Source organism: Gymnodraco acuticeps, unplaced genomic scaffold, assembly GCF_902827175.1.
Source record: "Gymnodraco acuticeps unplaced genomic scaffold, fGymAcu1.1, whole genome shotgun sequence".
Taxonomy (NCBI): Eukaryota; Metazoa; Chordata; class Actinopteri; order Perciformes; family Bathydraconidae; genus Gymnodraco; species Gymnodraco acuticeps.
In genome coordinates this window covers 32,648-59,898 of record NW_022990592.1, presented here as the reverse complement: position 1 = coordinate 59,898, position 27,251 = coordinate 32,648, and the positions used below count along the sequence as shown (strand labels likewise).

The following is a 27,251-nucleotide window of genomic DNA, read 5'->3' as shown; positions in this document are numbered from 1 at the left end:
TGTAGGAATACTCTGTTACAGTAAAAGTCCTGCATTCAAAATGTTCCTCAAGTAACAGTTGAAAAGTATTATAATCAAAATATAGTTAAAGTAGCGACAGTGAAAGTAGTGATTGTAAAGTAACTAAAGGTATTAAATACATGTAGTGGAGTAAAAGTACACCATTTACCTCTGAACTGTAGTGGAGTAGAAGTACAAAGTAGCATAACATGGAAATAGTCAGGTAAAGTACAAGTACTTGAGTAAATGTAGCCTACTTAGTTACTTTACACCTCTGCTCCTTTTTTTCTGCATTTTTAACTACTTTTCCCAAAACCAACAATCAGTTAATTAATGTCGGAGGAGGAAAGTAAGGCATTTCCACAACAGAAGGACGATAGTTTCAGTGCGTGGGGTCACAAATGGCAAAGTTTAAAATAGTACAATTTTGGATTTTGACAAAAAAGGAGCTACAACCAGGTATTTTAAGCTTGCTCTTGAACAGACCCTGATCTCCAGCTGTCGTCACAGACACAAAAGACAGATCCTCCATCCAATCAACGCTCACCTAGCATCCCTCCAACCAATCGAATCCCTCTAAGCGGTTGTGCGTAACGCCCGTCGACCAATCAAAGTCGCTGCTTCCTGCGGGCCAGAATCTCTCTTCTTCAACCTTCTGTTTCTGGAGGGGCACCTTCAACAAGCTCCGCACCGGCAGCGGCTTCATTTCGTTACTCAAGAATACGTGGAAATACCACACCTGTTCACAGACACCATGTCTTTCCTCACTGTCAGCAGGTTAGCGCCTAAACTCCTCAACTCAAAGGTGAGTAGAATCCAAACGGCTGAGATTTTAGACGTCAAAGTTGTTGAGCTAACGACGCTAGTTAGCTTAGCCTAGTTAGCTTAGCACTGTCAACCACATTGTGAAATCCTGTTAACGCAGGGTGTGGTTAATACTTTCTAAAACATCACAATAGTAGTCTTAATTCCTTTTTTATATAGGGGTGATATTACGATATAATGTGAGTGTGTGAAGTTGTGTCTTGTTAGCCACTGTTAGCATTAGCTGGCCTGGTGGTCCTGCCTGAACGTGTTTCTGAGTTTCTGTGTTTCTGTGTCGTTAACTTTCTCTGTTCTCTGGTAAACCTTAAATATAACAAGCATGAATCATTAACAGACACTGAGTGCTTCTAAAGTCAGCTCAGACTTTGTGTTTATTCAGGAAACACTGTTGACCTTCAGGTTAGGATTTCTGCCAAATATCTAACCTTAGAAATATATTGTGTCTGAACATATATATAACAGTTATATAGTACGGTTGAAACAAGTGTTTTAGTGTGGAATAATTCAACAAACATCAGTTTTATTGTGCAATATCAGCTAGCATGTTTCCACGTTTTAGCATGTGATAAAAAAAGTGGATATCTGAGAATGAATGCTGACTTTAAATGCTTACAAAAGAAGATGCAATGTGATTTAAATGCATAAAATAACCATGACAGGTAAGGTAATATTACGATGCATGCAACACAGGTGATAAACAGCAGAGAAAATGCAAGTCTGACATTTTAGAAAGGGCATAAAGGACACGGTGTTTCTGCTCCAGCAAGTCATTCAGCAACCAAACAGGAAAGGTCACCTTTTTAGTTTTAAGGTTTGACCGAGTAATGGACAGCAAAGACACACTGGGTGATATCAGGCTCTCAGGAGGTCACGTGTATGTTCTTACCCGCCTTAAAAGTGATCATTTATAGTCTAAACCCCAAGCAGACTGAAAGCCAGGAGTGATTTGAATCTGTTTGATGAGGGTTTTGTTAGTGAGGCTTGATTACACCACCTGAAGGCTTAGTATTAGAGCTGCACCTCTTAGTAGATGCATTACTGAAAGAAATGAGCCTCAAATATGGAGATGTCCTGCTTTATCGTTTTAAAGTGAATACATGTGGACATTAAAAGGCATCAGCTTGGACTTTTTTCATAATTTTATGATATTTGATAGGTCAAACGATTAATCTGCACATTGGATCATTAAGGATAATTATTAACAGTTGCACAACTACTTAGATTCTCTTACTGAAACATTAACAGCGAATGATGAAGTATATTTCCTTCCATGCTGACTGTGACCTTCAGTGACTGTAATCTACTGTATTACTCCTGCGACCTCTGACCCTGGAAGACCCTCATATCATCTCCTGACACCCACTAAGAAGGATTTCTAGTAACTTTCCCTACGTTTAAAACAAGAAATCAGCGACTAACGGTTCCCCTCGTTTAACCCGGTGTCCCTGTTATCTGTCTTGTAATTAGGAAGATGTCGATAAACCCCTGTGCACTCACCCTTTCTCTCTTATGAGCTGTAATCTTCGAACAGGAGTTTTATTATGGAGCTTTTCGTTTTCCATATCATGCTCTGTCCCTGAACTATGACTGAAAAGCATGTGATGCATGAGTTGAGAGCAAGGACAGTAAGTAGGGCAAAGGGCGACATTTTTACCCCCAATTAAAAGCATTTTGATCTGCCTCATTTATCACAATCAAGGGGGCTAACAAAGTATGATTATGTTTCTAAATGCATGAACATTTAACACATAAAAGGACGTCTTTTAAACAATTTTCTTACATTTTAAAGAGCCAACAATGAAGCAGATAAATAGATTAGATAATGGTTTAGTTTCAGCTCCTCAGGTCTTTCAATCATTTAGAAAAAACTAGGAATTTCAAGTAATTGAAATCTTCTTTTAGAGGAACGGGTTAAAAATGAAATGCCCTAACTTGTATTTCTTAAAGTGCAGAAAAGAAAACAGTGGAATACTTCAACATGCGCCTCATACAGTATCTATGGTTGTGGTGATTGCATTTTATTACTATTCTAACACTAAATGCAGTTTCTTTTAAATACAGCTTTTTAAAGACACTTGACTTCTCCAGCTTTCACATTTAGTTGTAGTTACCTTAGATATGTTTTATATACTTGTACACACACATCTTCAGTCCAGGGTTTCCGCTAGGATTTTTTCTCGCCGGTCAAATGTCCGGGCAGAATTTATTTGACCGGATACATTTGAAACTTACCGGTGATATTTCAATAATAATAATAAAGAGTTTTGTAGCAGAGTTTCTGTTAGCAGGTAATTACCAGACTATGAGCAGATATGCTTCAGTTTAAAACTCAGTTCACGGGGCTCGTTTTTATATTGCTTCAGTTTATAATCGTAACAGATCGAAAAAAATTCAGATTCATTTTCAATAAATGATTCCACCAACAACATAATTATTACATTCAAACAAACTACTTGTAGTAGATAAAGTACATTATTCAAAAGTTTATATTAACTTTGAATAATAACACGGGAGAAACGGAGCCTCTCTTTTCCCCTCTCTCTCTCTCTCCCTCTCTCTCTCTCTCTCTCTCTCTCTCCCTCCCTCTCTCTCCCTCTCCCTCCCTCTCTCTCTCCTGACAGCCCGTCAGTTTCTCATGCAGCTCGCTAAACAGAGGGCGGGGCTTCAGGTGATTATGCAGAGCTGCGTCAGACTCAGCAGCTGATCTGATCTCTCTCTCGTCCGGTTATACTTCCCTCGCGTTTATGTCCATATCGATCAGATCCAGCTCTCCTGATCGGCCTTTATATAGAGCACCGATCAAACTATTAACAGTGAATATCGGCCGATAATGACCGGTGGCCGATCTATCGGAGCCTCCCTAATTATTACCAGACATTTTGACCGGCAGGTTTTGAATTTACCGGTTTTTAATACATTTCACCAGCTAAAAACCGGTAATTACCGGCTAACGGAAACCCTGGTCTTCACGTGTTTCCTCCCCTCCTGCTTTGACTCTTGGTTGCAGAGTAGGGTTTAACCTTTCCCTCTGGCAGGGAATGTCTGGGTGGAACGCTCTATATTTAAGACCCTGAGCTGTTACATAACCTGTCTCTCAGCTGCGTGTGTGTGTGAGACTGCGTGTGTGTGACGCAAGACCCCACCTTTTGTTTTTCTACCAGCTTTGTCTGCTTTTATCCGAGCACCAGTTGTGTGTGGAGGGGAGGGGGGCGATCCCATTGGGAGGAAAGCCAGCTGTCTCCTTGACTCCTCCCTCCCTCCCCCATCATTGATAAATGTGATAATCTAACAAGAGTCCTGTTTCAGTAACGCTGAGCTTTAACAAGATTACTCTCCTCCAAACACTTTCATAACCACAGCAGGTACTTCTTTAATCCGTACGTCCTGTAGCAACAAATCAGGGCGATAAAATATATTTGATCTGGTAAAACTCACTGTGATCATTTTAAATATCTCCATTCAATGATAATGATCCCCAAAACAATCCCTGCAATATCCTTAGTCAAATAGCAACAGTCATAACAATTATTGCAGCCCTCGTAACGTTTACGCTTTAAAGTGTGTAACAAACCCATAGCTCTATGTTCAATATTTAGTGTCGTTTCAGAGATTTGAATGAACTGTAATCCTCTGTCTCCTGTGGTGCAGTTGAATCCCCTGGGAGCATACGTTAGCTGCCAGAAGCTAACTTTTGATCCAGGTTTAAACCACTTCTTGGTGCTGTTTAGCTTTGTTTTAACCAGATGAAGGGAATCTGAAGTTATCAGAGAAACAAGCTGAGCTAGCGTTATATCAGAAGAGATTCTTAAAACCTCCTGAAGCATCGACACTGAAGGAATCCCAGAGCAATGTTTGTTCTCTCTGTTAATGAGGGATGTTTGTCATTTCCTTTACATCGCTTATCTTGGCAAACGTCCAAACAGCCGATCATAAACGCTGAGCAATCATCACCAAGGTGTTCACAGACATCTAAAGCCACCTGATTATTCCCAGTCTTATCTTAGCCGTGCACAAATGACCCTATAACGATTATCTTTGTTTACATTATTGATTCAGAAACGCATCATTGAGGTCTACGGTACAACACCTGCAGGAATCAGGTTAAACGAGGTCAAACATTTGTTGTGTGATTTTAACACCGAGACGCCAGCGGCCAACAGTTTATAGATGTTTGCTTCTTTTAAATGATCAGGAACATGTCAGTGTGACGGCTGCTTCGTTGTATACAAACAGGTTTTTAGCTCGTACTGAGACTAAACCGGCAAAACCAGACACCCCCAGTTGACCTCCGTGAAGAACGTCAGAGTCTTCCTCATTATCTTCAACCTATTATAGCCGCCTCATCTCTGCTAATTAATTAATCTCAGTTGATGCTCTAAGAGCTGGAGCCCAGAGGCCTTTCAGAGAGGAGAAATGAAGTGCTTGTCAATAAAGGATTCATTATTTAGACGCTTGATTAATTTCTAGTTGTAACGCCTCGTCTGTGCTGAAGTGCAGGGGGAACAGTATGGGGAGAAATCTGAATTGTTTCCTAACAAAAACCTCAATATTGTACGATGGACTTTTGGTGTTTTACAAAAATATTAACACTAACATTTATGTGGGTAAAACAAACGATACAAGAACTCTAACGGTCTGTTATGTTGAATAATATTGACATCACTTCACTGTAGGGCTGTACCCAAATATTCGTTCGTTGGAGTACTATTCGGGTTTCAATTTCGTTATTCGTTATATATTTTTTCCGTTATTTTTTATTGAAATCTCCAATATCAGCGTAAGAGCTTGTGCCTCTTCGGGGGGTGCTAACACTTAACCAGAGACGTTATCGTTTACTTTCTCCGTCTTTATATGTAGATATTACTTTTTTCTCCATTAATCCCGTCACGTTGTTTCCATAGCAACAACAACTTCCTGTCAACTGCGCTAACTCTCCTTCAAAATAAAAGCATGTCCATAAATAGAAAACCAAGCCAAATTACACTTAAGACATATACAACTGCAACAAAAGTAACAGACACAATGCGATATCCTTTTCAATTTCAAAGAACACAAATTGGGTTACATTAACAAATAACTATAAAACAACAATACTGTAGAATAACAAAATGAATGCCGAGAATAAACCGAAATACACGTGTCGAAGCGGTTCGCTGCTGATTACTGCGGAACGAATATTCGCTGCCGAATATCCGGAGCCCGAAAAATGGTATTCGGGACAGCCCTACTTCACCGTAATGCTGCCTCTTATGAGATAAGATCGAGTCTCCCATCGTCATATCGATATCATCGGTATATTGCCCAGCCCGTGTCACATCTCTGTTTAATGGTCAGAAAGAACCTGTCATTTTGAATTTTGAATAACTAGAAAATGTTTTGGTGTGAAGATGTCTGAGTGCTCTTCTACTACTTCAACATATTAGTTTGAAAGTCTGTCTTCACTCAGGTAATAGCTGTTGGAACTAGAGGACTTACTAACAACAACAATTAGATGCAGTTTGTTCAATTATGTTAAGGTTGTCTTGGTTCATATGTAAGGAGCTTCAGTAACCTAGAAGTGTTGCTTTATGGGTACATTTTTACTTAAAGTAAGATCATACTTCGCTTAGTACCAGACAGGATCGTGCAAAGTGGTAAACGATATTTAATAGATAACATAAGCATTAAATAACGAGTTGGATTTACATTTTTTGCTCATATGAAATATCGGCTTTTTGCACAGTTCATGAAGTGTTTTGGGGTTTCTGCTTCTCACTCAAAATCGTATTTCTTGTGTTTTCCCAGAATGCTGCGTTCCTTCAGGCTGCCAGGAATGCCAGCGCTTCAACAACAGTAAGTGCACTGCCTCCTATATTCATGTCATTATCATTCTAAGGACACTGAACGACTCTAACCCCTTCATAGACACTATACATGACACTAAAGCATGTCATGTGGGCTTATCGTGGGGACATTGTATAACAAATATATATAAAATGTATATATACTAATATTGTGAAGCCCGCACATAAGTCTGTCTTTCTGTTCGAAGCTTCCCTCTCGTCTGCACACTTCTTGACTTAAATTCCAATATGCACAATCTTGTACTTAGCTTTTTGTAGATTTAAATGTTGTTGAAATACTCCTATAATAGTTCTATTTTGTTGTCCTTTTCTTGCAATTACATTTCCTTGACTGTCTATGTATGCCCCAAACTCAACTAAGAATATATGCGTTTAATGGAACACGTGTAAACGCCACTGGTTCCTCCTCTGTTGTATTAATAGCTGACCTTTGCCGAGCCACAGGTCGATCTCTCTCCCTTCATTGTTGACATAAAGTCTGTTTGATTATCCCCGGTTCACATTAGAGCAGTGTGTGGTTTTTATATTTTGAGGACTAGATGTTAAATGAAGTTGTGTTTTTTGCAGAATCTGAAGGATATCCTGGCCGACCTCATCCCCAAAGAACAGACCCGCATCAAGAGCTTCAAACAGCAGTACGGCAAAACCAACATAGGCCAGATCAACGTCGACATGGTGAGTGACGAACGCCACGGTTCAATATCTTTGTCTGGTACACATCATTTTAAATATGCAATATCAGTCGAGTAGTTTCAGAGAAATGCGTAATTGTAATGAACTTGAATCCTGTGTCTCCTGTGAGCATACGCTAGCTGACAGAAGTGGTCATAAACGTACTCCTGACCCAGTTTTAAGCCACGTCTTGGTGCTTTTTAACTCTACCTTTTAACCGGATGAAAGGTGTTTAGTCATGGTACCTGGATCTGAGCTAACGTTAGCGGCAGCCGAACAGCGTGCGGGGAAACTCCGATTATTAACCTCAAACTTTATTTATTGTTTCTATATCAGAGGAGACACTAAACGCCTCCTGAACCGTCGACACGGTTAGCAGACGCCGATATATCCGTTACATTTCAAAACACCTCATAAAAGCTGAAGCAGACGCTCACATTTGAACATCTACCCAGCTAACGTACTCACCATATCCACTTCGTAATGTGTTTCAGTGTGGATTACAGGCCGGTCACGATAACGTCTTGTGTCGGTTGCTGAGTTGTTCCAGAAAGAATATAATATCCATAAACCACATTTTTCAGACCCTTTAAGGACACTACAGCGTGATAACATATATACTAATGCAGCCTTTCAAAGAGTACTAACTTCTGTGTATTAGATCAGACTAGATTGGAGATAGACGGGAGAGAATTACGGCCACATGGGAAAACATTTGAGATTGAGTTTTTTTTTTTGTTCTTTGAAAAAAAGTCATTATTTTGAGATTTTTAGGAAAGAAATACCAAAAAAAATGTTTTTACCCCCAAAATATTTTTGTTATTTCTCAGAAAATCTTTTTTAAATCTTTTTTTATTAGATATTTTACTTTTATTTCCAGAAAATACATATTATTTTATACATATTACATACAGAAACAGAAAATACATATTATTTTATCAGAAAAACTTTTTTTTAAAATATCTTTCTGAGAAAAACTATTCTGTTATTTCTCAGAAAAACTTTTCTTTAAATATTTTTTATATACCTGTAATATATATATACTTTTATTTCCAGAAAAGAAACATTATTTTTCAGAAAATATATACTGTTTAATCTTTGAGGGGAAAAAAGCAGAATTAAATACATTTTAAATTACAAGTCAGTAATCTTACTTTTTGTCCTGCCTCTTCCTGCAATGTTTAACACGTGCTATGGGTTATTTCTGTTGTCCTAATGTCTCCTCCATGTCCTAATGTCTCTGTCCTCTGCTGTGTCCCCAGGTGTACGGAGGCATGCGGGGGATGAAGGGTCTGGTGTACGAGACCTCTGTTCTGGATCCTGATGAGGTCAGTTTGTCTCCAAGCTGCTTTAATAAGTGAAACTCACTCTGAGGCACTTACCCTGATTCCTCTGAGAGCCTTCAGATGCAGAGCAGCATCTCGTAACTCATCCTGTGAGCCAACAGAAATCAAATCATCCACAATCACTAGCCACTACTTCAAAAAGCACGGTCACCTTTTTAGTTTGAGAGCGAGGGACAGCCAGTAGAAGAGCTGAGTGACCTACTGGTGATAAAGGGATGGAGAAGGTCACTTAAGTACTCTTGTCCATGCAGGGCTCTATACGTGATAACGAGAACCTTAACATGAGTTCTTCACCGGATGGGAAGCCAATGTAAAGATCTTAAGATGGGTGTGATGTGAGTCCTCCTGCTGGACCTAGTGGATCATTTGTAGACGGGTCAGAGGTGACTTGCTAAAACGAGTGAGAATGGAGTTACAATAATCCATCCGGGATGATATGAAAGCATTAAGATGTTTTTATTGTCATGTATAGTTTCAGCTATCCACACCAACTATACAAGCAAACAAGATAAAAAACTAGCATGTAAGAAATAAAAGAATATAAGCTGCATTAAAAGTGCACGATAACAATACATTTCTGTCTCCATGGAAACGCAGGGTATCCGTTTCCGTGGCTACAGCATCCCAGAATGTCAGGGTCTGCTGCCCAAAGCTCCCAGGAGGACAGGAGCCGCTGCCCGAGGGTCTTTTCTGGCTGCTGATCACAGGACAGGTGCCCACCGAGGAGCAGGTGAGACGAGCATTTTACTGTGGAGGTTTAATGAGAGGAGGGGGAGATGAAGGGTAACGAGTTCACAGCTGTTCATTATCTGCATCCATCTGTCGGGGCTCGTCAGATCGTATCTCCACTTCGTCTCGTTTCCTAAATTACATTTTCCTGCAGAATGAGGGATGATGAAGATGAAGAGGAACTTAATCATATGTGATGGATGGATGGATGGATGGATGGATGATGGATAGATAGATAGATGGATGGATAGATAGTAGGGATGGGGATTTGAAAGCAAATGTATATTCGAATATTCAACCCCCAAAAAAAACGGTTAACTGAAATGTACATATCCTATAAAAAAATGCGGAAAAAGATTTTGGAAAGAAATTTAATTTTGAAAAACTAATAAATACTTGTTCAAATAAGTTTAGGAAACCAAGTCGAATTTGTCAAATGTATTGAACTGGTGATCAGAGTGTGAACAGTTGACAGCTATAGGCTACAGCTTTCATGCTTAAATGAAAGAGGGATCAAACACGAACAACATAACGGGTTAGGGCAACGTAACCCGTGACAACAGAGATCAACCTATAGCAGGGCCTGTGCACAGAATGCAGCTATTCAATACTCATTGTTCTTTAAGAATATGAGCATGTCTACTCAGGGGAGAGGCGGGTCACAATCAGGCCATCTGTAGAGAAGACCCTCTCAGCTGGAATGTGGGCATAAGATGAGGTTTGAGTCTGCGTGATCTGCGTGTAGGGAGGGGCAGCAGCCGTATCATTGGCTAGAACTAGCTAGATCTGATGGATTTGGACATAAACGCGAGTGAAGTATAACCGGACGCGAGAGAGAGAGATCAGCACCTGCAGCTCTGCCCGCTGAGAGGGACCGGTGTGCGGAGCAACACACACCTTTAGACCTGACACACTTAGCTATGGCTCTGTCGTATACATTGAATTATTCCATTTGATCATATGTAATCAACTTAGGAACCCCTCCCAAAAACAAGAAATGTTTAATCGTTCCCATCCCTGATAGATGGATAGATAGATAGATGGATGGAGAGATGGAGAGATAGATGGATAGTTGGATGGATGGAGAGATAGATAGATAGATAGATGGAGAGATAGATAGATGGATGGATGGAGAGAGAGATAGATGGATAGATAGATGGAGAGATAGACGGATGGATGGAGAGATAGATAGATGGATAGATAGATGGAGAGATAGATAGATAGATGGATGGATAGATAGATGGATGGATAGATGGAGAGATAGATAGATAGATAGATGGATGGATAGATAGATAGATGGATAGATAGATGGATGGAGAGATAGATAGATGGATAGATAGATATGCTGTTTCTTCGTGGCTCTGATCAGGATGCATGTCGTGTGTAACAGCTTGTCTTCGTGGGTAATTATAACTGTTAATGTCACACACACACACACACACAATAAGAATCCTTACCGGAGCATCTGCTGTTCACACCGCTGTGACTCATGCATTTAATTTATATTCCAAAGGTTCATTATCTTATGTGAAGCACAACGTACCACGCTGTTATAGTAACGCTCTTTATCAGCCTTTGAAACTGAAACCATTTTGGGAAATAAAAAATATATATTTATAACTGCAATGTATCATAAACGTGCGCCGATTAGTCGACTAATTGATGACTAATGGCCGAGTAGGAAACACTTCAGTCGAGGGCAGCCCGAGACATTGCCCCTCATTGAAAGCTTGTATCTATAACAGTAGTCGTGAGAGACTCGTGTCGTCATGTTTTCGCTCAGCCGTTTATCTTTATTCTTCTGAGGTAAAAGTCCGGCCAATAAAACCATTTTCTTTGTGACCTAATTCTGTAAAGCTGCTCCGAGCCTGACCTCGTTTTGAACGCATTTTATTATGTGTTATCTCCAGGTCACAGCCTCCGATAAACTCCAGATTGTTTTATAACCAGGGAAGAAATCTCAGTCTGTCTTTTTCTAAATACCTCTGCCACCGTTCGCCTTGAAGAGGATAATCGCACTGATAACACTTTTATCTGACGGCTACATATTTCAGTATTGCCTCACCTCTTATATCCATATTCTGAACTTTATTGCATCTGATATTGACTTTAAAAGGTTCTTCTTAACAAACTATTTCCACTTTAAAATGAACAGCTCAGTGTTGTTGTTGTAAATGTACAACCAAAACATCTGCATTTGTCGGAGAAAAGTACTCGGATGCTTCACTTAGAGACACCGTAGTACTTTTCCCCGTACTTTCCGGTTTGGTTCCGTTAGTGCCTGAAATGTTGCGTTCACACCAAAAAGAGAACTTAGTTCAGAAAACGTTTGCCTGCTGGAGAGGTGGGACTATCCTGGGGAGAAAAAAGTTCCAATTTATATTGGCTGGGCGAATTGCAAACCACGCCCCGTAAAACTCTGAAACGTTTTGTGAAGCCGCCATTGTATTTGCTCGCATTAGCATTATTAGCATTAGCCCCGCGCACCAACGGAGAGAAAATAACTTATGGCAACACAAACAATAACATTGGAGCGGTGGAGATGAGGAGGTGTCAGCGTTCTGGCGATTTACTCGGAAGGCTTCTTCGACTGCTATTCTGCTCCTTTTCAGGTTTATTTTAGTATTCAGAAGAATCTCCAGCATTAAATTAATACTGAGGACATTTTGAAGTCTGATATATATATATATATATATATATATATATATATATACACATGGAACATTTACTAATAACATAAAGGTCTTTTATGTTTTTGTTTTTTTTGCAGACATGACATCTTCAACTCATTGAATGTTGTACAAAGATATTTGTCTGTTTTTAAGGAAAGAAAAATACCTTACCCCATTCGGTCATGGTCACAGTATATAGGGAACAAAAACAATTAACAATAAATATAATAAAATATAATAAAATAATTGTTTTATCTTAAATAATATTGTAGTCAAGTTATTTTCTTCATGGAAATTAAAGACGTACTTTGACTATAATAAATGTTTTTACAAATGAAGATCTGAAGTCCCAGGCTCCTCCTCCAACACATATTTTAATTAAGACATAAAGAAACGGGAAGGAAATTACAATAAAATGTTGCAAATAAAACAAAGGAAACTATGTGCTTGATGCAGTCAGAGCAGGATGTACATAGCTACAGTGTAGTTAAGACAATCTGAGGTCACAGGCTCCTCCAACAAGAGTGCAAGTAAATACAATCAAATAGAAGTAGTGCCATAAGAGTCTAAATACAAGTGATACATAATGTGTAAGTTGCATGAACAGGTGAATGTTATGGATGTTCTTAGTTCAGGTGTGTGTTGGGCTCTGGGATGAAACTACATGATGTAGTAAGAGCAGGATATTTCAGTTCCAGTCTAACGGTGTGTGTTCCCCTCTAACTGTGTGTGTTCCCCTCTAACGGTGTGTGTTCCCCTCTAACTGTGTGTTCCCCTCTAACTGTGTGTTCCCCTCCAACGGTGTGTGTTCCCCTCTAACTGTGTGTGTTCCCCTCCAACGGTGTGTGTTCCCCTCCAACGGTGTGTGTTCCCCTCCAACGGTGTGTGTTCCCCTCTAACTGTGTGTGTTCCCCTCCAACGGTGTGTGTTCCCCTCTAACTGTGTGTGTTCCCCTCCAACGGTGTGTGTTCCCCTCCAACTGTGTGTGTTCCCCTCTAACTGTGTGTGTTCCCCTCTAACTGTGTGTGTTCCCCTCTAACTGTGTGTGTTCCCCTCTAACGGTGTGTGTTCCCCTCCAACTGTGTGTGTTCCCCTCCAACGGTGTGTGTTCCCCTCTAACTGTGTGTGTTCCCCTCTAACTGTGTGTGTTCCCCTCTAACGGTGTGTGTTCCCCTCTAACGGTGTGTGTTCCCCTCCAACTGTGTGTGTTCCCCTCCAACTGTGTGTGTTCCCCTCTAACTGTGTGTGTTCCCCTCCAACTGTGTGTGTTCCCCTCCAACTGTGTGTGTTCCCCTCTAACTGTGTGTTCCCCTCTAACTGTGTGTTCCCCTCCAACTGTGTGTTCCCCTCTAACGGTGTGTGTTCCCCTCTAACGGTGTGTGTTCCCCTCCAACTGTGTGTGTTCCCCTCCAACTGTGTGTGTTCCCCTCTAACTGTGTGTGTTCCCCTCCAACTGTGTGTGTTCCCCTCCAACTGTGTGTGTTCCCCTCTAACTGTGTGTTCCCCTCTAACTGTGTGTTCCCCTCCAACTGTGTGTGTTCCCCTCTAACGGTGTGTTCCCCTCTAACGGTGTGTTCCCCTCTAACGGTGTGTTCCCCTCCAACTGTGTGTGTTCCCCTCCAACTGTGTGTGTTCCCCTCTAACTGTGTGTTCCCCTCTAACTGTGTGTTCCCCTCCAACTGTGTGTGTTCCCCTCTAACGGTGTGTTCCCCTCTAACGGTGTGTTCCCCTCTAACGGTGTGTTCCCCTCTAACGGTGTGTTCCCCTCTAACGGTGTGTTCCCCTCTAACGGTGTGTTCCTCTCCAACGGTGTGTGTTCCCCTCCAACTGTGTGTGTTCCCCTCCAACGGTGTGTGTTCCCCTCTAACTGTGTGTGTTCCTCTCCAACGGTGTGTGTTCCTCTCCAACGGTGTGTGTTCCCCTCCAACTGTGTGTGTTCCCCTCTAACGGTGTGTGTTCCCCTCTAACTGTGTGTGTTCCTCTCCAACGGTGTGTGTTCCTCTCCAACTGTGTGTGTTCCCCTCTAACGGTGTGTTCCCCTCTAACGGTGTGTTCCCCTCTAACGGTGTGTTCCCCTCTAACGGTGTGTTCCCCTCTAACGGTGTGTTCCCCTCTAACGGTGTGTTCCTCTCCAACTGTGTGTGTTCCTCTCCAACGGTGTGTGTTCCCCTCCAACTGTGTGTGTTCCCCTCTAACTGTGTGTGTTCCCCTCTAACTGTGTGTGTTCCCCTCCAACTGTGTGTGTTCCCCTCTAACGGTGTGTGTGTGTGTGTGTGTTCTGTCCCTCAGGTGAGCTGGGTCTCCAAAGAGTGGGCTAAGAGAGCGGCCCTCCCCTCCCACGTGGTCACCATGCTGGATAACTTCCCCACCAACCTGCACCCCATGTCCCAGTTCAGCGCAGCCATCACGGCTCTGAACAGCGAGAGCAGCTTCGCCCGCGCCTACTCCGAGGGGGTGCACAAGTCCAAGTACTGGGAGGTGAGTTCAAACCATCACACATCATATCTTCCTCTTCTGAAGCAATGGAGACTCGGAGAGACACGGGAGAGCAGGAGCTTGATGGCAAACACTGACGGTTTACTTGGTGCTACGGCCAGAGAATTTGACAAGACGTGCTGCAGACACGAGAGTAACACAGCGGGTGGCAAACCAATTCTGAAGATCTTGCCTGTAGTTTCCCAAAGTAAAACTAACGTTGTCTAATCGGGAAGTCAAATGAAGTCGAAGCAAGGTATACTTTAGTTTGATCCGGCCGCGCCCTTTGAAACTTTAAAATGTGTGATTGGCTTCAACACCGTCATCTGGGGATTGATGAATACAACTCTGCTTTTTAGATGCATGTTCTTTATTTCAACTTGAATTGTAAACCCATGTTCTGTTTGAGGTAAAGGAGAACAGTTTGAATCCTTTACATTACAGGAAATAATACAAGGTTGAATGCTACCCCTACAAACACCCTCTTATGGCGCATTTCCACTACAGGGCCTCGTTAGGACTGGCTCACTTTATGCTGCGTCTCCATTACAGTTTAGTAGCTGGGGCAGTAACTATAGTAACGCAGTGTAGGCGGAGCCGTGACGTCATCTTCAATGCGAACCACAAAACCAACATCAGCCGTTAGCTCTTAGCCCTCAGAGCTCACAGCTCCTCATATCTGTTCAGAAACTAGACAGAAGTTAAACAAGTACAAACCACAGACTGCCTGTGTCATGGCGAATACAGTCGCTGGTTTATTTATGTCTGTATAGGCCGTTGTTGTGAGTGTGGACGGTCGGAGCATATATAACGTTAGCTTAGCCAAGCTCCATTCAGAAAACACACATTTTAAAATGTGTTTCGCCTGCCGTCTGTCTGTAGACTTGTCAAAGCATTAATTCATGGTTTTTACTAACCGGTATCAGTATGTTGTTACTTCGGCATCATTTAGAAACGTGTATTACAATTAAATCACGGTCAAATATGTTCATCTTGTTGTAGTTGTAGCCCCCTAGCCAGCGATTCTCTCTAGTTTAGCATACTCAGCCCGACTCAGCCTGGTTGTTGGCCCGGAAAGAACCTCGATTTTGGAGAGCCAGAAAACCTGAAATAGTACCCGCTAGTCGGAACTACGCCGAGTGGAAACGCAACCAAAAACGGTCCGGGCACGCTTAAAGCGAGCTCCGCGCTGTGGTGGAAATGCGCCATTAGTCTGGGGTCTTGGCACTGAAAGGAAACCTTGTGTCTCGACTATCAGATGCATTGCTCTTTAATTCCTTGAACCCCTTGTGCTGCTCCCCTCAGTTTGTGTATGAGGACTCCATGGATCTGATTGCGAAGCTGCCCTGCATCGCTGCCAAGATCTACCGTAACCTTTACCGTGAGGGCAGCAGCATCGGAGCCATCGACTCCAACCTGGACTGGTCCCACAACTTCAGCAACATGCTGGGATACAACGACTCCCAGTTCACTGAGCTCATGAGGCTCTACCTCACCATACACAGGTACACACACACACACACACACACACACACACTACCTCACCATACACAGGTACACACACACTACCTCACCATACACAGGTACACACACACACACACACACACACACACACACACACACACACACACTACCTCACCATACACAGGTACACACACTACCTCACCATACACAGGTACACACACTACCTCACCATACACAGGTACACACACACTACCTCACCATACACAGGTACACACACACTACCTCACCATACACAGGTACACACACACTACCTCGCCATACACAGGTACACACACACTACCTCACCATACACAGGTACACACACACTACCTCACCATACACAGGTACACACACACTACCTCACCATACACAGGTACACACACACTACCTCACCATACACAGGTACACACACACTACCTCACCATACACAGGTACACACACACTACCTCGCCATACACAGGTACACACACACTACCTCACCATACACAGGTACACACACACTACCTCACCATACACAGGTACACACACACTACCTCACCCACACACAGGTAAACACACACCTCACCATTAACTACCTCACCATACACAGGTACACACACACAACCTCACCATACACACAGTACACACACACTACCTCACCATACACAGGTACACACACACTACCTCACCATACACAGGTACACACACACACTACCTCACCATACACAGGTACACACACACTACCTCACCATACACAGGTACACACACACACACACACTACCTCACCATACACAGGTACACACACACTACCTCACCATACACAGGTACACACACACACTACCTCACCATACACAGGTACACACACACACTACCTCACCATACACAGGTACACACACTGCACACACACTACCTCACCATACACACAGGTACACACACTCCCTCCCTCACCACACCACAGGTACACACACTACCTCACCACACACAGGTACACACACTGCCTCACCACACACAGGTACACACACTGCCTCACCATACACAGGTACACACACTACCTCACCATACACAGGTACACACACTGCCTCACCACACACAGGTACACACACTGCCTCACCACACACAGGTACACACACTACCTCACCATACACAGGTACACACACTACCTCACCATACACAGGTACACACACTACCTCACCATACACAGGTACACACACTACCTCACCACACACAGGTACACACACTACCTCACCACACACAGGTACACACACTACCTCACCACACACAGGTACACACACTACCTCACCACACACAGGTACACACACTACCTCACCATACACAGGTACACACACACTACCTCACCATACACAGGTACACACACTACCTCACCATACACAGGTACACACACTACCTCACCATACACAGGTACACACACTACCTCACCATACACAGGTACACACACTACCTCACCATACACAGGTACACACACTACCTCACCATACACAGGTACACACACACTACCTCACCATACACAGGTACACACACTGCCTCACCACACACAGGTACACACACACTACCTCACCACACACAGGTACACACACTACCTCACCATACACAGGTACACACACTACCTCACCATACACAGGTACACACACTACCTCACCATACACAGGTACACACACTACCTCACCACACACAGGTACACACACTACCTCACCATACACAGGTACACACACTACCTCACCATACACAGGTACACACACTACCTCACCACACACAGGTACACACACTACCTCACCATACACAGGTACACACACTACCTCACCATACACAGGTACACACACTACCTCACCACACACAGGTACACACACTGCCTCACCATACACAGGTACACACACACTACCTCACCACACACAGGTACACACACTGCCTCACCATACACAGGTACACACACTGCCTCACCACACATAGGTACACACACTACCTCACCACACAGAGGTACACACACTGCCTCACCACACACAGGTACACACACTACCTCACCATACACAGGTACACACACTACCTCACCACACACAGGTACACACACTGCCTCACCACACACAGGTACACACACTACCTCACCATACACAGGTACACACACTACCTCACCATACACAGGTACACACACTACCTCACCACACACAGGTACACACACTGCCTCACCATACACAGGTACACACACACTACCTCACCACACACAGGTACACACACTGCCTCACCATACACAGGTACACACACTGCCTCACCACACATAGGTACACACACACACTGCCTCACCACACACAGGTACACACACTGCCTCACCACACACAGGTACACACACTACCTCACCACACACAGGTACACACACACTACCTCACCACACACAGGTACACACACACTACCTCACCACACACAGGTACACACACTGCCTCACCACACACAGGTACACACACTACCTCACCATACACAGGTACACACACTGCCTCACCACACACAGGTACACACACTACCTCACCACACACAGGTACACACACTACCTCACCACACACAGGTACACACACTGCCTCACCACACACAGGTACACACACTACCTCACCATACACAGGTACACACACTACCTCACCACACACAGGTACACACACACACTACCTCACCACACACAGGTACACACACTACCTCACCATACACAGGTACACACACTACCTCACCACACACAGGTACACACACTGCCTCACCACACACAGGTACACACACTACCTCACCACACACAGGTACACACACTACCTCACCACACACAGGTACACACACTACCTCACCATACACAGGTACACACACTACCTCACCACACACAGGTACACACACTGCCTCACCACACACAGGTACACACACACTACCTCACCACACACAGGTACACACACTGCCTCACCATACACAGGTACACACACACTGCCTCACCACACACAGGTACACACACTGCCTCACCATACACAGGTACACACACTGCACACACTACCTCACCACACACAGGTACACACACTACCTCACCATACACAGGTACACACACTGCACACACTACCTCACCACACACAGGTACACACACTACCTCACCATACACAGGTACACACACTACCTCACCATACACAGGTACACACACTACCTCACCATACACAGGTACACACACACTGCCTCACCACACACAGGTACACACACTACCTCACCATACACAGGTACACACACTACCTCACCATACACAGGTACACACACACTGCCTCACCACACACAGGTACACACACTACCTCACCATACACAGGTACACACACACTGCCTCACCACACACAGGTACACACACTACCTCACCATACACAGGTACACACACTACCTCACCATACACAGGTACACACACTACCTCACCATACACAGGTACACACACTGCACACACTACCTCACCACACACAGGTACACACACTACCTCACCACACACAGGTACACACACTACCTCACCACACACAGGTACACACACTGCCTCACCACACACAGGTACACACACTACCTCACCATACACAGGTACACACACTGCACACACTACCTCACCACACACAGGTACACACACTACCTCACCACACACAGGTACACACACTACCTCACCATACACAGGTACACACACTGCACACACTACCTCACCACACACAGGTACACACACTGCCTCACCACACACAGGTACACACACTACCTCACCACACACAGGTACACACACTGCACACACTACCTCACCACACACAGGTACACACACTACCTCACCACACACAGGTACACACACTACCTCACCACACACAGGTACACACACTACCTCACCACACACAGGTACACACACTACCTCACCACACACAGGTACACACACACTGCCTCACCACACACAGGTACACACACTGCCTCACCACACACAGGTACACACACTACCTCACCACACACAGGTACACACACTGCCTCACCACACACAGGTACACACACTACCTCACCATACACAGGTACACACACTACCTCACCACACACAGGTACACACACACTACCTCACCATACACAGGTACACACACTACCTCACCATACACAGGTACACACACTACCTCACCATACACAGGTACACACACTACCTCACCACACACAGGTACACACACTACCTCACCATACACAGGTACACACACTACCTCACCACACACAGGTACACACACACTACCTCACCACACACAGGTACACACACTACCTCACCATACACAGGTACACACACTACCTCACCATACACAGGTACACACACTACCTCACCACACACAGGTACACACACTACCTCACCATACACAGGTACACACACTGCCTCACCACACACAGGTACACACACTGCCTCACCACACACAGGTACACACACTACCTCACCATACACAGGTACACACACACACACTACCTCACCACACACAGGTACACACACTACCTCACCATACACAGGTACACACACTACCTCACCATACACAGGTACACACACACACACTACCTCACCACACACAGGTACACACACTGCCTCACCACACACAGGTACACACACTGCCTCACCATACACAGGTACACACACTACCTCACCACACACAGGTACACACACTACCTCACCACACACAGGTACACACACACTACCTCACCACACACAGGTACACACACTGCCTCACCACACACAGGTACACACACTGCCTCACCACACATAGGTACACACACTGCCTCACCACACATAGGTACACACACACACTGCCTCACCACACATAGGTACACACACTACCTCACCACACACAGGTACACACACTACCTCACCACACACAGGTACACACACTGCCTCACCACACATAGGTACACACACTGCCTCACCACACATAGGTACACACACACACTACCTCACCACACACAGGTACACACACTGCCTCACCATACATAGGTACACACACTGCCTCACCACACACAGGTACACACACTGCCTCACCACACATAGGTACACACACTGCCTCACCACACACAGGTACACACACTGCCTCACCACACACAGGTACACACACTACCTCACCACACACAGGTACACACACTGCCTCACCACACACAGGTACACACACTGCCTCACCACACACAGGTACACACACTGCCTCACCACACACAGGTACACACACTGCCTCACCACACACAGGTACACACACTGCCCTCACCACACACAGGTACACACACTGCCTCACCACACACAGGTACACACACTACCTCACCACACACAGGTACACACACTGCCTCACCACACACAGGTACACACACTACCTCACCACACACAGGTACACACACTACCTCACCACACACAGGTACACACACTGCCTCACCACACACAGGTACAGCATATAGCTGGGTTTGAATGTATCCCTGTTCTCTCTCAGTGACCATGAAGGAGGGAACGTCAGCGCTCACACCAGCCACCTGGTGGGCAGCGCTCTGTCCGACCCCTACCTGTCCTTCAGCGCCGCCATGAACGGCCTCGCTGGCCCTCTGCACGGCCTCGCCAACCAGGTCCGTACCACCAACACATTACATTCCACTGAAGGGAGATGCATCGTCTCCCAATATGATGTAGTAGATTAAGTAGGAAGGCAAGTTTATTTATGCAGCACCTGACCACCAAGCTTAGCACCAAGGCAATGCAAAGTGCTTTACAGAAATGAAAGACATTAAGAAATAGTGCAGGGATGGGAAAAGCTCTGGTGTAAAAAACTAAATAATGACTAAGGGTGTGTCTTCAGGGTCTTTTATACATGCTGGGTAACTGTAACGGAGTCTTTTAAAGATCCTGATGTGATTCATCTCACCTGCTTTCCTCAAAATGTGTTTTTAAACGGAGCGTTGCGGAGCGTTGCGGAGCTTCATTTGGAGTTCACTGGCTGTTAAATCCTCTCCTCCTGTTTGCATTATCTCGGCCTCATTGAGCTCAGATTAAGTTTCCTTTAATACATCTTGCCATCAATTTTATTTCCAGCTGGTTGGTCGTGATCCAGCTTCCGGACAGACGCTCCCGTTTGGCTCACTTTAACGTCTGATTTGCTCCCGTACTGATTATAGTTAAACATGTGATGGTTTCTTTAAAGCATGAAACTGAAAACTCCCAGAACTGAATGTGTGGAATTCTCTGCTCTGATATTTGAACCAAAAAGTGGCTCGGATAGAATCATGGAAGTCATAATGGTGCACTTATTTAGTAGGGATGCGAATTTGAAAGCAAATTTTATATTCGACCCACAAAAAAAACGGTTAATTGAATTTACATATCTATTTTTAAATGTAATAAAAATAACATTGTTTTCAATAAATAAAGAAACCAAGTCGACAGCTATAGGACTACAGCTTTCATGCTTAAAACATAACAACATAATGGCTTCTGACCTCTCTCAATTTAGGCACCCCTCCCACTAAAAACAATAAACTAATTAAAATCAAAATATTCATAACTCGTATTCGATACCTGAATCATTTTGAATATTCGATTAATCATTCCCATCCCTATTATTTAGCATGAATGTACTCACAGTTGTATCCCGTTAATAACTGTGTGTGTGTGTGTGTGTGTAGGAGGTGCTGGTGTGGCTGACGGCGCTGCAGAAGGAGCTGGGAGGAGAAGTCTCTGACGAGAAGATGAGGGATTACATCTGGAACACACTCAAGTCTGGACGGGTAAATAAGCACCAAATACTCCTCCAAACCCAGCCTGTTGTGCCCATTTGTCTTTGAGCACTAGATGGCGCAATGGGGCACGGGGTATTTAGGTGATTGAGCAAACAGTTGCTTCTGGGATAACTAAATGATATTAATAACTTAAAGGAACACAGTATCAATCAAGGATATATTGAGTGGCATTATTACACGGCTTAGTTGAATACTCGATTCTGATTGGTCGATTCGGAACACGTGACACGTTGTTAATCCAATAGTACAGACCGCTGTCAAGCACTTATTGACCGTTGTTAAGGACGCTCACATCTGTTGAAGAAGTCCGCTCGATTGAACTACAGTTTGGAACTGGGACAAGAAAGCAGCGCAGAAGTAACGGGGCAGAAACCCTCCTTGTTACGCAGCGGTCCAGACACACATCAAAACATATTCAGTGTGCGGTTCCTTTGGCATGAGGGCAGGTATCTAGATACTTCCCAAGGCATATAGCATATTGAGATATCTATTTGTTTTATTGATGATAATAATGATTACTGTATGCAGAGCTTGTGTCTTTTCTTATTTCATTATGAGTAATAACTGGTAATAAACATGGGATGCCAAAATTCACAGTTGAGTTGAGAAAATGTATTTTTAATAATCTGTTGCTCCGTTTTTAACAAAGAAGTAGAAGCAGGAAGTATTTAATATGTTCTCCCTAAATGTGTCCCCCCTCTCTCTCTCTCTGCAGGTTGTCCCCGGTTACGGCCACGCCGTCCTGAGGAAGACGGACCCCCGCTACACCTGCCAGCGGGAGTTTGCTCTGAAGCACCTGCCCAACGACCCGCTGTTCAAGATGGTGGCTCAGCTCTACAAGATCGTGCCCAACGTGCTGCTGGAGCAGGGCAAGGCCAAGAACCCCTGGCCCAACGTGGACGCCCACAGCGGGGTGCTGCTGCAGGTGAGACGGGTTTCATGTTCATTATCTCAGGGTGCTGCTGCAGGTGAGACGGGTTTCATGTTCATTATCTCAGGGTGCTGCTGCAGGTGAGACGGGTTTCATGTTCATTATCTCAGGGTGCTGCTGCAGGTGAGGACAATCAAAACACTGCGGCATTGTGCCCGAACGGTTAAATATGAACAATGCAGATTCACAAAATGAGTGAATGTGGATTTGACTCGGACTGAAGGGATTTGTAAAACATCTTTCTACCGCTGACACTCTGCAAACTCAATCAGCAGCAACACTTCAGACTTTAGAAGCTACAGCTATCGTGAAAGCACTCTTCACTGCAGCAGCTGCTTGAGTCACTTTGAACACAGCGCCGTCAGACGGTGCTCTACTCCTTCAAAATGACTGATTGGATCCATCATAAATCACATCTAAACTTCTGTGACTCCCATCGGCATTTTATTTGCCGATATCTGAGAACAATATGTTTTAAGTCTTTAAAATATGATGAGTAGCCCGGGATATCTCTTCAGCTCCATTAAACGTAATGTTAAAGGCGGGGTAGGTAAGTTTGAGAGACCGGCTCGAGAGACACTTGTTATATTCCATGGAATGCTCTTAACATCCCGATAGCAATGAATATCTGAAGTGCTTTGACAACAAATCCATAAAAAAATGTCACAATGGAAGCCGTGGCTGGATGGCCTACCTGCCTGTCAGCCTTCCATCTGGGCACAAACTGACCTCGTGCCCTCATTGGTCATGTGCGCGTTCCTGTGTGTTGGAGGAGGGGCTCTGTGAGGAAGTGGGAGATTGTTTCCGGTTGTGTATTTTCAAATTCTAGCGCACTCGAGCTGCTTTCTCCAACATTACCCACCTTTAATTATAATTAACCTTTTTAATAACAAATACTGTGCTTTCGATTTTTCACTCGTCCATATTGTGATGAGATAAAGTTGAATTCCTCAGGTATCTCTCTTAATGTTATCTGTTTGCATATCTGACCCTAACCTCCCCTCCCCCCCTCCTCTCTGCAGTATTATGGGATGTCTGAGATGAACTACTACACGGTTCTGTTCGGAGTGTCCCGGGCTCTCGGTGTCCTCGCTCAGCTGGTGTGGAGCCGGGCGCTGGGCTTCCCTCTGGAGCGCCCCAAGTCCATGAGCACGGACGGACTGATGGCTCTGGTGGGGGCCAAGTCAGGCTGAACACCTGAGCACAGGTGTGGGGGGGCGGGGCTTAAAGTCAGGGCTGCAGGGGCGGAGGAAACATCCAGGGATTTAAAGAGACAGTACGCTTTTTAATCCTCTAAAGAAGGGCCATTTAAAAACACGTGTAACCCGCAGTAGACTCGCTATAAACCGCAGCTGTGTTCCTACGACCAGGCGGTGACAGTCAAAGGGAATTATGGGATATTATCAAACATCTAAAGTCGCAGTTATTATTCCCCCTGTAAGCTTCAATTATGCCCCCACCCCCCCCCCCCCCCCCCCCCCCCCCCCCCGCTTCACTCCCGTTAACGACACTCCAGTTTAGAGTCGACCATTTCAAAAAGGTACTGGCCCTTTAAATCTTTGGTCCCTCCTCCTCCTGCTGCTTGTAGTTTATTTTTATTTTTTATTAATGACCTGTGTCGCCTCTATGATCAAAATAACTGTCGACTTCTCTCTGCTCAAAGCGTGGAGAGTAATGTACAGTAACGGTAATTAAGGAATACAGATTTGAGCAAAGGGTGTTGTAACTGGCAGTAAATCCTTTAAGAGCAAGCGTGAATTATGAAGTGTGTTGGGATGAGGGCGGGTGGGTGGGTTGGCGGGCGGGCGGGCTTTGTACAATAAGTCCCGTCTCTACTTGAGTGTGTCTTTACCCCCACAGCGGAGCGCTTTAAACAACTACTCCAAACTGAGCACTTGCTTGATTGGATCCCCCTAATCAGTAGCGTTAGATGAAACCAGGATGACTGCGTCTCCCTTTTTACAGTTTTTTTTCTCTTTGGTGTTGAATATGTATAAAACTATAATCTCTGGGTTCTCATTTGGTGGTTTTATTTATACTTTGTGTACATAGTTATATATATATGTATAGCTTGAATGTATGAGCTTGTAATGACCCCAATGATTCACGTAGTTTCCCCACAGTGTCGTGTAGAAAGCGTCGAAAAAAACTCAGAAATCGGCAGCTATGTAAATACACGACTCCTCACCGGTGCTTTTGGATTCTGAAGATTCACGCTTGCTCTCAAAGCCCTGGGTTTGTCAACACTCCATGTGTGTGTAGTTTATTTCTAGTCAGTAGCTTCCTCTTCTGGTTTGTGTTGGTTATTTTGATCGTAGAGGTTGTTCGTGTCTGGAGGACTCAGTAGAGGAATGTGTGGGGGTTAGGTCAGGAGGGGTCAAAAAGGGCAAGATAAACTTGAGGAAAACCCAACGACAAAAAGAAAATAATAAAGGTTTTTATTGACACTTTGTCTCGTCTCCTTTTGTTCATGGTGTAGAAATGTTTCTGTAAAATAAAGCGGGTCATCCACTGCCATTAAAAAAATAAACGTATTCCAATAGTGTCTCTGTAGAAATGATACATTATGTTTACTGTGTGAAGCAACTTCAGTCCTGATGAAAGGTTTTACCAATCCTCAGTTTTAACCTTTTTCAAATGTACTTTTTTTAAAGTCAAAATGTTAAGATCTTGAGAAGTCCGAATTTTGTGACAAGACAGAATTTTGAGTCAGTATTTTGTGAAAAAAGTAAAAGTTTGAGAGAATATACAGATTTTTGAGATTTTTAGAAAAAGGCAGAATTTGATGAAAAAGTCAGATTGTTGAGATTTTACAGAATTTTTTTTTGAAGAAAATCTGAAATCTAGGTTTTTCATCAATAAGTGAAAATTTAGATTTTCTGAAAGTTTGAATATTTTGAAAAAAAGTCAGTGTTTGGAGAAACGAGCCAAATACAAATGTACCAAAGCATGCAGATGGAGAAACATCTGCACCAAGTGTTTTCTTATCTTAAATAATATTGTGAACATTAAATAAATTACAATTATTTTCTTCATAGAAATGAAAGACATACAGAGATGTTCTTTGACTGTATAACGATTCAAATGATAAAACCCTATTTGTTTAGATAGATAACATGTCATCTTCTGCATAAGAATAATCAATTGTTTTTATTTCCATCTTCACATTATACAGCAGCTCTGCCCCCTTGTGGATGACAGGAGAACTGCGTTTATAACAAAAAGCAGGATTTTAAAATGTGGTTAAGAGTTTAAACCGTAACATTTCTGACTGTTTAGGTTAATCACTTTTCTGAACATATTTATAATGGGAGCTCATGTGCAACTTCTATATCCGAAAAAAGTCAAATAAAATCATAAACTTCCTGTATGTTTGTCATAAACACAGCAAACGGGATTTTTTTTTAAAAAGGTAAAAATAATACACAGAAACCCCACCTTCCTGAGATGTTTGCCTCCTACATAGACACAGTAAAAGTTATTAAAAAAAAAAAAAAACTAAGATAATAAATTT

At 43.7% G+C, this 27,251-nt stretch overlaps 1 protein-coding gene across 1 annotated transcript; it reads left to right on the top strand.

Moving 5' to 3' along the window:
* The first annotated feature begins 629 nt into the window (after positions 1-629).
* On the top strand, positions 630-26,184 carry cs (citrate synthase). Its single transcript, XM_034228813.1, is given in 12 exon segments — positions 630-805; positions 6,610-6,657; positions 7,236-7,343; positions 8,603-8,668; positions 9,284-9,340; positions 9,342-9,416; positions 14,377-14,565; positions 15,868-16,067; positions 21,510-21,639; positions 22,693-22,794; positions 23,522-23,731; positions 24,760-26,184. Coding segments are annotated over 12 exon segments (1,407 nt in total). The 5' UTR covers positions 630-754; the 3' UTR covers positions 24,931-26,184.
* The last annotated feature ends 1,067 nt before the right edge of the window (positions 26,185-27,251 follow it).